The following is a 12,706-nucleotide window of genomic DNA, read 5'->3' as shown; positions in this document are numbered from 1 at the left end:
CCTTTCGGGAGAGGTGGAATCAAAGACATTCTCAGTGAGAAGAAAAAGTATCTTTTGGCTCCCAGTCTTCAAACTCGGCAGTCCATCATCCTGCTCCTTATTTTGAATTGTGCAAATCCCCAAGAAGAAGAGGAGAGAAATATGTTGATTCATGCTGGAGAAGAAGTTGCTGTGTCTCACAGAGGTGAAAAATCATCCCTCGCTGTGTTTTCTGAGATTATATTTTAGTCTTTCACTGGAGGGAGAGGAGACAGGATAATTATTTATCCAGCCAGGTTTCAAACAGTTACGGTGATTTACTAGGGCTGAGAGACTGGGAGCTGCATTGTTCCTTTGTTGGAGAAAACACACGCAACCATACACACACACACCAGCAGATTATTTAGAATGGACTGAATCTGTGTGTGTGGAGGGAACTAAAGGAAACAGAAAAAAGAGAGGAAGGCAGTTAGTGGACAGAAGAATTAAAGGGGGATGAGGAGCAACATTTAGCTCAGGGACAGCTAATGGAGAATAGGAGAGGAAGAGTAGCTTACATTTTTTTTCATTATCTTGGCTGAGCAGAGAAAATGATATCCTCCTGCCTGTATTGTGTGAGAATTTTTAGTTTAGTCAGGACAGGAAGTGATTTATTTGGCATATTAGATAAACAATCAAGCCATCTTTCCCCTTTCTTCATTATAAGAGTGACTTTCGCATCAAAGGATCAAACACTGTCACTAAGCGTGGCATGGCCTCTGAAATGCCTTCATGAATTGTAATTTTGTAATATATAGTGAGCTAGAATAGTGTAAAAACGATATTCATTTACATGGAATGATACATTATCTCATTGCAAACGCTGTCGTTTTCCTCTGTGTGGAGTTGTCAGCTAACTCTTGAGCAACTTAAATTTTTTTGGTTAAATGAGTTCTCCAGCAGTGCACAGCCTGCTGACTTAGTTCAATTTTGAAGTGACACCAGACATGAGTCATTTGTGAATCTTCACTCACACAGTTTTAAGGAGTTAATCAGAGCTGGTCAAATGGGTCCAGTTGGCAATTTTTCTGTTGCCAAGTAATTATTGCAAATGTACTTTTTACAGCAGGAATGCGAGCCACATGTTTAATATCCTGACAATGGTGATCTGCTTTTCCAGCTACATACAACGGCATGCCATCCTTGCATCTGTAGAAATCGAAAAGTTGTCAGATATACTGCTCAAAAAAATTAAAGCAACACTTAATAGGTTCTTAATAGGGGAAAAACATGCTTGATGTCTGAATCATATGGATTTTGGAATGTGTTAGGAACAAAATTATTTGACATTGATTTAAATGAAAATGTTCAACCAACAGAGGGCTGAATTCATAGATACACTGAAAATCAAAGTGATTTTATTCCAGCTACTCAAAATGGTACTCAGTGGTTTTCATGGCCCCCCAAGTGCTTGTATGCCTGACAACGTCAGGGGATGCTCCTAATGAGACACCAGATGTTGTCCTTAGGATTTCCTCTCACATCTGGACCATGGCATCACTGAGCTCCAGGACAGTCTGAAGTGCAACCGGTGGTGTTGGATGGACCAAAACTTAGTGTCCCAGAGGTGTTTTGTTGAATTTAGGTCAGGGGATCTCGGGGGCCAATCAGTGGTGTCACTTCCTTCATCCTCCAGGAACTGCCTGCACACTTGTACACATCAATCACTGTTGTACACCTGGAGGCACCCAGGACCCACTGCAACAATGTAGGGTCTTACAGTGGGTCCAAGGATTTCATCCCAATACCTAATGGCTGTTTTCCAGCCTGTAGAGGTCTGTGCGCCTCTACATGAAAAAGCCCCAGTGATAGCCTGGGTCCTCGGCTGAAGACAACCCAGACTATCACTGACCCATCACCATGGTGAACGATTTTAAAGGCGCCATAAAGATGCTTTAACATCTATCACATGTGCTCAGGGCTAGCCTGCTTTCATTAGTGAAGCACAGGGCAAGAGTAGTTGACCTGCCAATTCTGGCATTCTGTTGCAAATGCCACTCGGGCTCCACAGTGCCGGGCAGTGAGCACAGGGCCCACTAGAGGACGTCGGGCCCTCAGACCACCCTCATGAAGTATCTTTCTGACTGGTTAACAGTCACACCAGTGGCCAGCGGGAGGTCATTTTGTTGGGCTCTGGCAGTGCTCATCCTATTCCTCCTCGCACAAAGCATCAATCCTACTGATGGGTTAAGGACCTTCTATGGCCCTGTCCAGCTCCACTACAGTAACTATCTGTCTCCTGGAATCTCCACCATGCTCTGGAGACGGTGCTGAGAGACACAGTAAAGTATTACTAGTATAGTAATATATAAAGAAATATAAGAAGAACAGGGGCCAGAGATACTCCATACACAGAGGAGGAATTAGAGTATCATTAACCACTTTAGTAATTGTTTCAAGTGAAAAAGGTGACTAAAATGGTTTGGGAAGTTTGCTGAGGCCAAGTTATTCTTCGTCAAAGTGTTTAGACAAGTTAATAATAAGAAAAGCATTGAGCTGCGATTCAAATTAATCTCACTATCCATTGAAATTCTACAATAATATAACAATTAGCAACAGCTGTTAAACTAAAATTAAACTTTGATAGCATGTAGGGCACAATTGCAAGATAGTTAACTTTAGAGTAAGCCAAGTGCTTTTTGACATCTTCCTAACTTAGTGTAATTGATTTTGAAGTTGACTGAAAAATGTATTGCTGTTTGTTTTATTTGGTTATCCATATATAAATAAACAATAACAAAGTTTTTTAACACTGATTCAAAGCACATGGGGAAGCTCAAGAATTCTGAGTACTACATAACCACAAGCTCTACAAATATGCAGTGGTTGTTCAGATTAATAAAACTGAAATATGCCATACTTGTGCGGTTTAAGTGTTTGGTTGTTGACAAATACACATATGCCTCACATGTTTTAGAAGACGTGGTCACATTTCACTACAATCATCACATATTATTCTCCGTCTTCTGTTGGACCTGTTTATGTGTGCAGATTTTTTTCTCTGCAACACACACTTTCAGAAAAACAAATGAACACATCACTGTATGTTGGTACCAGCCACCTGTGCATTTTTAAACACACACACACACACACACACACACACACACACACACACACACACACACACACACACACACACACACACATCGTGGTTGTTACAGCTGTTGAGATCAGGTTGCAGAGTATCGTGCATACTGACTCCAGGTGGGGTACAGTAATGTGTGTCCCAACATAACTGCAACAATACCCTCCTGCAAACACGCACACGCGTGTACACAGACATTCTGGGCCCATATGCGCACATTGCATGTCTTTGCTTTCACTTTCTCTACAAACTACATTCACACACACCCCAACGACAGCCAAACCTCCCTGCTGTCTGGAGTGTGCAATCACACACGCGATCAAGAGGTCAAAGGTTATTTGAGGGAGAGTGCCAGCTGAGAGGCCAGCAGTGACACAGACCTCATGAATTTCATGAGAGCAAGTTTGCTAATACAGTGTTACATCCCCACATCAAGCGGTACTTTTTTTTTTATATTAGCAAAAGTGCCTTTAACCTTTTTTTTTTTTTTCTTTTTTTTTAAAATCGTTTTCCCTGGATTTGCACTGAACAGACTGTCATACCGAAAGCCTCTGCCGGCTGTAACCCAGTCCATGCTTTATAATTCAGGCATTAGTGTATCTCTTCACACTGGACCCAGAAGCAACAGCAAGAATATGAAAGTGACATTGAAGCCTATGTGGATCACCTTTCACCCCTCTCTTGACTCTCCTGAGCAGTGCCCCAGGCTTTTGGGAGCACCGAAACCCTATCGCAGGGCCGTTGTTTTGGGGACAATGACTCCTAGTTAAGTACGGAGCAAAAGGTGTACAGTATCTCACGTATGTGCCCCGTGGTGCCTGTTACACGCCTGGAAGACATGTTCACAAAATGGCTTGAAAGATGTAGAACATCTTGCCAACACCATAAATCTTCTAAAAGATGAATGTAATAAAAAGGTGAAAGTGTTGCTTTGAACTTAGTATTAATAAGGTCATTGATTAATAACACTTTTATTGATACTGACGTTTGATTGTGGAAATAGTAAGGTGCTCTTTGCAGAGTTCCTCTTAGGTTCTTTCACTTTTTTCTTTTCTTTTTTTTTTTTTTTGACTGTCAGTTGTTGAAATTGCACTTCTTCTAACTGTTATTGAATGAAACAATATTTAATTTAGGTCTCTATCAAACTTAAAGGGAAACGTCAACCTCTTGCAGAACCTGTTTGACTCTGTGGCAAACTCTGTCTCTATGCCAAGAAACAGCCAAGGATAACAGCAGCGGTGCTTCAAACGAAGCTTGTCAAAACAGTCTTTCCACTGTCCAATTTCATTGCTTTGATCTTTCAAAATAATTTAGCAGAGGCAGAGGAATGCCTCCGAGACCCTTTCTGCTCTATCACCCAACGGCCTATTCCACTTCAACAAACACCTAAAGTCCTGTTTGTTTGCTCTGAAAATAATCAGCCTGGGGCCTGTTTTTTGAGCTGCATGGTGTAATCTCTGTAGTGATCGTGACATCTCCATCTGCTGTAGTTTTAGGGAAGTCGGTAGAGTTTTGGCCGATTCATATATGCTCAGTGTGATTGATGTTCTGTTTGGAGTTGTGATCAATTATATGAGAAGGGTAGACTTTGTGAAGGTGTTCTTACGCATACACGTCAACAGATGAAAAACAGACTTCCATCTTGTTTGAAGAAGAGGAGGTGTTTCTCTTGCCTCAGCGCTCTGATTCTTACAGTGGCCTACGTGTCTACTGTCCTACGTGTCCGTGTACTTATCCAAGTCTAAATCAATTTCAGTCGCAAACTGTCATTTCTGAAAATTTTTCCTCTTTAAAGCCTCATAATTCCATGCATATCAGCTGGCGTCACCACCTACCAGCTGTGGACTTAACAAAAAAACAGCCAATCTTTCTGCCAGCTTTCAATTTCCTCCACATTTTTGCTGGTTTTGACTTAGCCATTGTCTCTCTAATTGCAACCACTGGCCTTGGGGATATTTAATTTAACCAAGGTTTGTTGCAGCATGCTTGTAAGTCAGCCAGGTTTTTCTGCTTTCTTTGCCTTCCTCTCCGTGAGGTCCTGTTTATCTCTGTTTAAGTAACATCACTGAAATTGAACAAAAAACCTTCAGATTTATTACTTCACCATTGTTCTCCCGAGTTTCAAAGCTTAACACTAAACAAATGATGAAGCAAATTTCACACAAACCACAAATAACGACCCAAGCTTACTCTAGGTAAAAGCAGAAAACGATAATGAGCCTGTAAGTGATTAGCAGTTTTGGAGGCAGCCAATTAAATTTTTGCTCTTTTATGCACAATAAATGGTCGCTACCAAAGTCATGAACATTTCTGTGTGGCATTAAGTGGTAGACGTTAACTGTTAGGACTGTACACACCGAGGCACTGAGACTGTCTACAAGTTTCAGCAATCGTTCTACTTGTACGGCCTCCCCGCTTTTGTGACTACAAAGAAAAGGTTGTCAACCACTGAAGTTGAGAAAACAACAGAAAGCAGAGGTCTGGTCAAGCAGCCAGGTCAAGGACCTTAAGAGCCACAAGAGGCCCGCCACTCTCTGGGTCATTAATAATTAATGAAACCTGAGGCTAGGACAGAAGGCCATGACTAAACACAAGAGTCCGAACAGCGAGAGCAGCGCTGGGCTGTAAGAGGAGGGGGTGGTTATTGAAAGAGAAAAGACCCTGAATCCAACTCTGGCTTCAGTCCGTGCTTTCACTGTATGCTCCAGAGGCTCCAGACACAACAATGTGAACAACCCAGCAGCATTTGCAAACTAAGAGACTAAGAGATTTTGGTTCTAAACTCATGAGGACACAGAAATACAGGAGGAGGGTGGAGAAAGCGAGAAAAGGTGGGGTTTCCCAGTTGGAGGGAGAAAAAGCAGCACATGGAATGAAAAACAGCATGAATATCTCCTTGCTGTTTCCCATGAAATCTTCCAGTCCTCAAACCTCTGTTCAACAAAGCATGTACTTGCCCTAGAGGTACTATCACACTGAGACCTCCATTACGAGCTCGGTTTGATGAAAGAGTAGCTAAGAGTGGGCTTAGGAGGTTTGGCTCCTGACCCTCCCCCAACTGAACAGATATGAAATAAGATAGCTCAACATGATATTATATAACAAGTCGTTTTTAGGATCTGTTTGGACAAAGAGATCATATCTCGCTTAAAAGTACATTGTTTTATTTTTCTGGTAATCAGATTTTCATGGTTATGCCATAATTTTCATTCTTATCCAAGTTTACTGATTTTAATTATATGTTCCATATCGGATGTTTTTCATCGTTGAACATGACCACACTGGTGGTTGACATTTCTTGGCTACATCATATATCCTATCAGTATCATGTCTATAACCACAACAAAAAGTACTTTCTCCACTATTATGTCCATGTATATTATTATTTTTGTGGCACGCTAGAGGAAATTTTCTCCCACTGACTCCTGTGGTTTCTTTGCAGACTTCATCAGATGACTGCGACCCCCATGAAGGAATACACGAAGGAAAAGAGAGCACGTATCGCCTACAGGTGACCCAGTTTTTCCAGAGGTTAGAATACTGGCACAAAGACTTGACAAACACCTTGGTGACCTCAATTACTGTGGTGCCAGTCCACGGTCGTGCTGTGGTATACCTAGGGACTGCTGATGGACGTCAAATACAGGTAAAGAAGTCACCAGCAGTGTTTTAATTTGCCTGTAAAATGCATGCAATGTATTCTACAGGCCTGCATGCATAATCTTAAAGCAGTTTCCCTATCTCATTGTTCATGTAAATGTGCCAGGAAGTTGATCTATGTCGGGTGAAAGTGTCCTGCAGGAGACACAATAGAGAAAACAACTCCAGGTGCCGTAACTAGAAGCAGGTTAGGGGAAACTATGAGCAAGCTCCAGAATCTTCCAGTTTGCACAGTTTGCTTACCTTTGAACTATGCTCAGTGAGCTTTCAAAGAACTCATCTGTCATCTGAGCAAATACAGTCCCTATTTAGGCTATTAGTGTTCAGACCAGCAGTAGATACCACACCTCTGGCCATTTTTTAAGGATGTTATTGGTTATTGGTAGAATTTCAAGGTTCCCAGTTCATTAATTTAATTTTCTTAAAGGATATGTGATTTGAGTTATAGAGCCAGAGGTTTTTAAGCCAGAAATGGCCGTGCCTGAACAGCAGGGCTAAGCTATCAGCTAATGCTGGCTACACTGGTTAGCAAGTAGTTTCCACAATCTCCATGTTACACATATTCTGGAAAATTAGTAAAATATAAAATATAAATTACTTAATACTAGACTGTGACCTAACAAACTAAAAGCTGAAACTTTCTCTGAGAATTCAGAGGATTATGTTAAAAATACTTTCAAAATTATACCTTATAAGCACAGCTAGCAGCAATAAAAACACAAAAAAAGCCCCACAAAAGCAACAGTACTTTTGTGGCTACACATCTCAAAGAGGTCGCTGCCCTGGTAATGCATACAGTAACTTTAAGCCTTGATAGAAAAGTACAAAAAAATAAGTTTAAAAAAAATCACATTTAAGACTAATAAATACCACATGCAGTCATTTAGTAGTATTTAATTCCAATGCACCTGAAGTTCAAATGAAGATTTGGCCTGTAAGAGGTACTTTAGCTAATTAGAGGCATGCAAGGGCGGATTATCAAGGTAAAACATAACATTTTGGCTTTCAGCTTAATTAAGTCAATATGACAAGCCTGTGTAGCTGCATCTTGGACTGTGACTCACCATCTGCAGCTACTTTCATTTTTCTTGTGGTGTTGAAGTCATTTACTCGGACAATAAAACTATGCATGCAAGGGTTGCAGCTGAAAATACAGCAAGTGCAGCAAGTGGCATTGCATTGGTGTGTCTGTAAAAAATAATAAAAACAGCAACAAAAAACTGTGGCAAATGGAATGAAACGCATAAAGTAAACGCTAAATTACCTCACGTGTTTTTGAAACACAAGAATGAAAAGACGCATGGAAAAAAACAGCAAGAAAGATGTGGAAAAAAACAGCAAGAAAGATGTGGAAAAAAGGGCTGACAGCTGCACGGAAAGGCAGAGCAGGATGGAGGAAGGGTAGAGACGATGGTAGTGGGGTGTGAGGGGGGTTTACAAGTCGAACGACACGTTGATGGTGAACGGCGGGTTTCACTGACACGTTCTCTCACACGCCACATTTCTAGTCCCTGAGCGTCCCGTGCAGCTGTTGCTATGCGTTTCTGTACCGTCAAACACCACCGCTCCAGCCCCTCCTTCACTTCTGTTTTTGCTTTTTTGTGGCTGCCTGAATTGGATGTGGTTCATTGTTTTAGCTAAAAGTCTGAAGAGGAGACCAGCTGTAATGCACTGCAAAGCTCGCCATTTCATTTGTTATTGCGTACAAATATCTTTTTCTAAAAACAGACCAAAAGAGGGACATTAAAGTCAACAATGAGGAGGGAAAGACGCTGATCAGGAATAGTGGTTAAAAGATATTTCCAAGACATGAAAGCCAAGTGAACAAAGAAAATTTAGTGAAAATCATTAGGAAGATATTGTAAGATCATAAAAAAATGATGAGTAAACCTTTTGCTTTTCGGATTGATCCTCTCTCGTTCATGCTTTTATCTATTTTTAACCCGTGGAGTACAACAGTCTTGCTTGCTGTGGATTAAAAATTTCCATCAATCAATTTTTTAGCAGAAGAAGCACCTTCCCTATAAAAAGCCGAGGGAAACTCTGGTTTTCTATTCACAAAGGTGAGAAATGTAAACATTGCTTGTGAATTTAGATGCACTTCATTCTGACACATAAACTGCTTCAAAGCTATTTCAGTTACTCCTTTCTCACAAGGGGTCACAAAATCAGGTATCTCAGATGTTATTCCTAACAAAACCACAAAAGGTTGTCTTGATGCATTCTCAATCATCCAGGTAAGTAAATCTCCAAAGGCTGAGTCTGTTCATCTGGACGTAGCGTTTTCAGTGGGAGAAACGTTTCGTCACTCATCCAAGTGACTTCTTCATTGTCAGCTGACTGCAGGTTTCCCCAATCCTATAAACAGTACATTTGCATAATGGCTGAAACCAGCACACTGAACAATGGGCTGGGAGGTTGTCTCCATCTGGAACCAAACCACTGTAGTCCCACTCCACATTTTATCTAATCTAACCACTTTGTGTTTACCATGAAAGTTTTGTAGGGTCATTGGCTCATTAGCTTTTCTTGTCCTAAATTGGGAAGGCATACATTTGAACTGATGACCTTCTAGCCACCTGCTCAGTCTCAGCCCAAGCTATGCAACAACAAGAAGCTGTGAGAGGTGGTCGTCTTTGCTATAGCAGTTCATTTCATTGTTAGTGCGGTAGAAAGAATATGTCAACTTTTCATGTATTTCAGTTTCCTGGTTGTTCCCAATGGACAAGGTGAGAGGGAACATAGGGTAGAGGCAGTGAAAGAAAAAGAGCGTTGTTCACCCCGATGGACTTCATTCTGGCTCAGGAAGTGTTTCCCTCGACTTCAGTTAGGCCACTGTGGGAATAACACAGTAGCTGTGTTTATAGGCCAAATTTCCCCCCTGCCTGCTTAATACAATAAGCTGTAATTTACACCGCCATTCCCTCCAGAGAGATTCCTCTTGTATGGCCTTGTCCCCAGAGGAAAGCTACTTATTATATTCAATGTTACAAAGCTAATGTTGATCATGAGGCCCAAACAGTGGGAAGAATGATGCAGGAAAACCAGACATTTCTGAGGGTGAGGGTGAGGGCAAGCCGTGTATCAGCCAACCAACAAAATCACATTTAAAATTTACAATGCACAGAACTGTAGGGATTTACGGGACACTGACCCACACAAATGGACAGAAGTGGAGACTGATTTACTGATTTATTCATGTTTCTGTTTTCTCGTTTTGCAGTAACTTCTCATTGAGGGACTCTTACCAAACTCAAATGAGGCAACAAAGTATGGTTAGCCAGTCATTACATGTCAGGTCCAGATTGATAGAGCTAACAGTGTTTCTATGTGACTGCTTCAACTGAAGCGGGTCTGAATATCAACAGTGTAAATGCAAAGCATCAATTAACTTACAAGAAGCAGAAGAAACTGTGTAATAGTGCATTGTGTAACTTTTTTTGTACAGAACCAGAAATCACAGATATAACGCAGCCCTTGCTCCTGCAGGGCCCTGTCAATGTGTTGGGGGATATGCTGCATATGATTTGTTGCGTTTCCAATACCACAACTCTCTTTTTTGAGTATAAATAGCGTTGCAGTGTTGATATGGAAAAATATGTGTGTGGGTGGGTGAGTGAGTGTATTATTTAAAAGGTTTAATGGCACTGGTGTAACCGCACACCCTATTAGAGACCCTGTTCTGTGCAGCTTGCTGCAAGGTCTGTAATTGCAGCATAACCGCAAGTGATGAATGGTGTTCCAGGTGTGTTGGGTGTGTGTGCACGTGTGTGGGGAAATTGATGTGCTTCCAATCATTACTTGAAGCTCTGTTGATATTCGATGACATGTGGTCATGTATTGCATGTAAGTAAAGTAAATTGTACTTTTTGTGTATTGATAGCAATGTGTTTGAAATGAAATAGTTAATGTGTTACTGCAAGCGTCAAGCTAACTGATTGTCAAAAGTGTCAAAAGCATTCATTCTATCCATCCATCACCTTTTGGAAGTTATGGCCACAGCACCTGAAAGCACTGGAAGGATCTGTAAAATCCCCTGGCTTCCCAAGTTTGGAAAACTGTGCATTCACAGCAGTGGGGTGTCATACACTGACTGGCCACTTTATTAGTTACATGGTATGTTCATATCTAATCAGCCAGTCACATTTCAGCAACCCGTTACGTTTATTTCACTTCAAGTCAGGCAAACAGTTGCCTAAAGGTGCTTTATATTGTAAGGTGAAGCTACGATAACACAGAGAAAACCCCAACAATCAGATGACCCCCTATATGCATATTGGCGACAGTGGGGAGGAAAAACTCACTTTTTACAGGAAGAAAGCTCCAGCAGAACCAGCCTCAGGGAAGGGCAGTTGGGGGCGAGGAGAGGAAGGCAGGACAAAAGACATGCTGTGGAAGAGAGGTAGAGATTAATAATAACTAATGATTAAATGTAGAGAGGTGTGTATATACAGACTGCTTTGAGCTGATAGTAACAGTGACTCAAATAAATAACTACTCATTACAAGGAGTGCAGAAGATCATCTCTGAACGCGCAGCCTGTCAAACTTTGTAGCAGATGGGCTACAGCAGCAGAAGATACCAGGCGCCACTCCTGTCAGCTAAGAACACAAAACTGAGGCTACAGTTGACACAGGTTCAGCAAAACGGATAATAGAAGACTGAAAAATGTTGCCTTGTTTGATGGGTCTCTTATGTTATCAGGTTGGTAGGGTCAGGATTTGACATAAACAATATGAGAGCATGGATCCATCTTGCTTGTATCACCAGTTATTGGTGATATTCATGGTGGTATAAAGGCGGCAGACTTTGGCCCCCTTATTACTAAGTGAGTATTTTTCAAATACCACTGCCAACCCAAGTATGTAGATATTGTGATGGGCTGCTTCTAGCAGAACTGTGTCACAAAGCTCAAGCATTGGTCAAACTGGTTACTTTAACATGGCAGTGAGTTCACTGTACTCACAGTGGTCTTTACCGTCACCAGATCTCAACCCAACAGAATACCTTTGGGATGTGCTGGGACAGAAGATTTGTCTCTCGGATGTGCTGCCGACAAATCTGCCAAATCTACAAAATCCCTGAGGAATGTTAAGAGCAGAAAAAAGTGCCTTGGTACAAAGGCAGGGTACATGAAGTACTGCCAGACTGTCAAAATGTGGCAAGAACACAAATCTGAGACAGTTCCTGAAAAGTCATATTTAGATCAAAAGGTCACTAAAGTTTTTGAAGAGATGAAAAAAAATGGCAACTTCAGTATGAGGACACCATGTTTTGTCAGAGTCCAGCTGTTGTAAGCAAACTTCCTGCTCCATTCACGGATTTCTATGGTTTCATTACAGTGTCTTTGTTAGTGTTTGAATACACATAAATCATGTTAATGAGAAACCTTTGGAGTTAATTTAAGACTCTTTTGTGGATATTGTGTTTTGCATAGGCTTAGTGAAACGGGTGCTCGGCTGTTTTGTTTACTAAATAATGTTCCAGACACGCAGCTCTTAGAGAAAATATCAACATGTATATTGGTGTTTGTTGGGCTGTTTTTTGTTTTTTTTCAACTGAAACAATCAACTGGGGAAATGTAGCATTCCATTTATTTTAACACACAGGTTGTTGGTAATTATATTGCAAAATGCTATAAATAATTGTCCAGCCATTTAGATTTTCTGAAATTAGCTAAAAACATTTATATTGAGTCCATTTCCATTGGTATACTAGGTTAAGACAGATTATAATTGCCATTGGTTACACATGTGAAGTTCTTGTTTTGAAAATTTAGAGTATACATAGAGTGTGTGTGTGTCAACTCTGCTTTGCACAATAGATCTTTTAAAGTAAGCCAAAATCAAATGAAGAATTACCTCAGGAAAGATGACACATTCTGGATCGTTTTCCTTCATGTCAATAAAAAGTTATTGCTGTCCTCCAGCGTTACTATTGTTC

The 12,706-nt window shown here is 40.9% G+C and overlaps 1 protein-coding gene across 2 annotated transcripts in view; it reads left to right on the top strand.

Annotated features, from left to right (window-relative positions):
• met (MET proto-oncogene, receptor tyrosine kinase) overlaps window positions 1–12,706 on the top strand; it is a 68,968-nt gene that overhangs the window by 18,076 nt on the left and 38,186 nt on the right. For both annotated transcript variants that reach the window (XR_266438.4, XM_005454185.4), the window contains exon 3: window positions 6,546–6,749. Coding sequence is in view for 1 of the 2 variants with exons in the window: in XM_005454185.4 (XP_005454242.1) it covers window positions 6,546–6,749 (204 nt within the window). In the remaining variant the exon portion in view is untranslated. The remainder of the gene's footprint in view (window positions 1–6,545; window positions 6,750–12,706) is intronic.

The sequence above is a fragment of the Oreochromis niloticus genome, linkage group LG7, assembly GCF_001858045.2.
Source record: "Oreochromis niloticus isolate F11D_XX linkage group LG7, O_niloticus_UMD_NMBU, whole genome shotgun sequence".
Taxonomy (NCBI): Eukaryota; Metazoa; Chordata; class Actinopteri; order Cichliformes; family Cichlidae; genus Oreochromis; species Oreochromis niloticus.
This window is presented reverse-complemented; position numbering and strand designations above follow the sequence as displayed.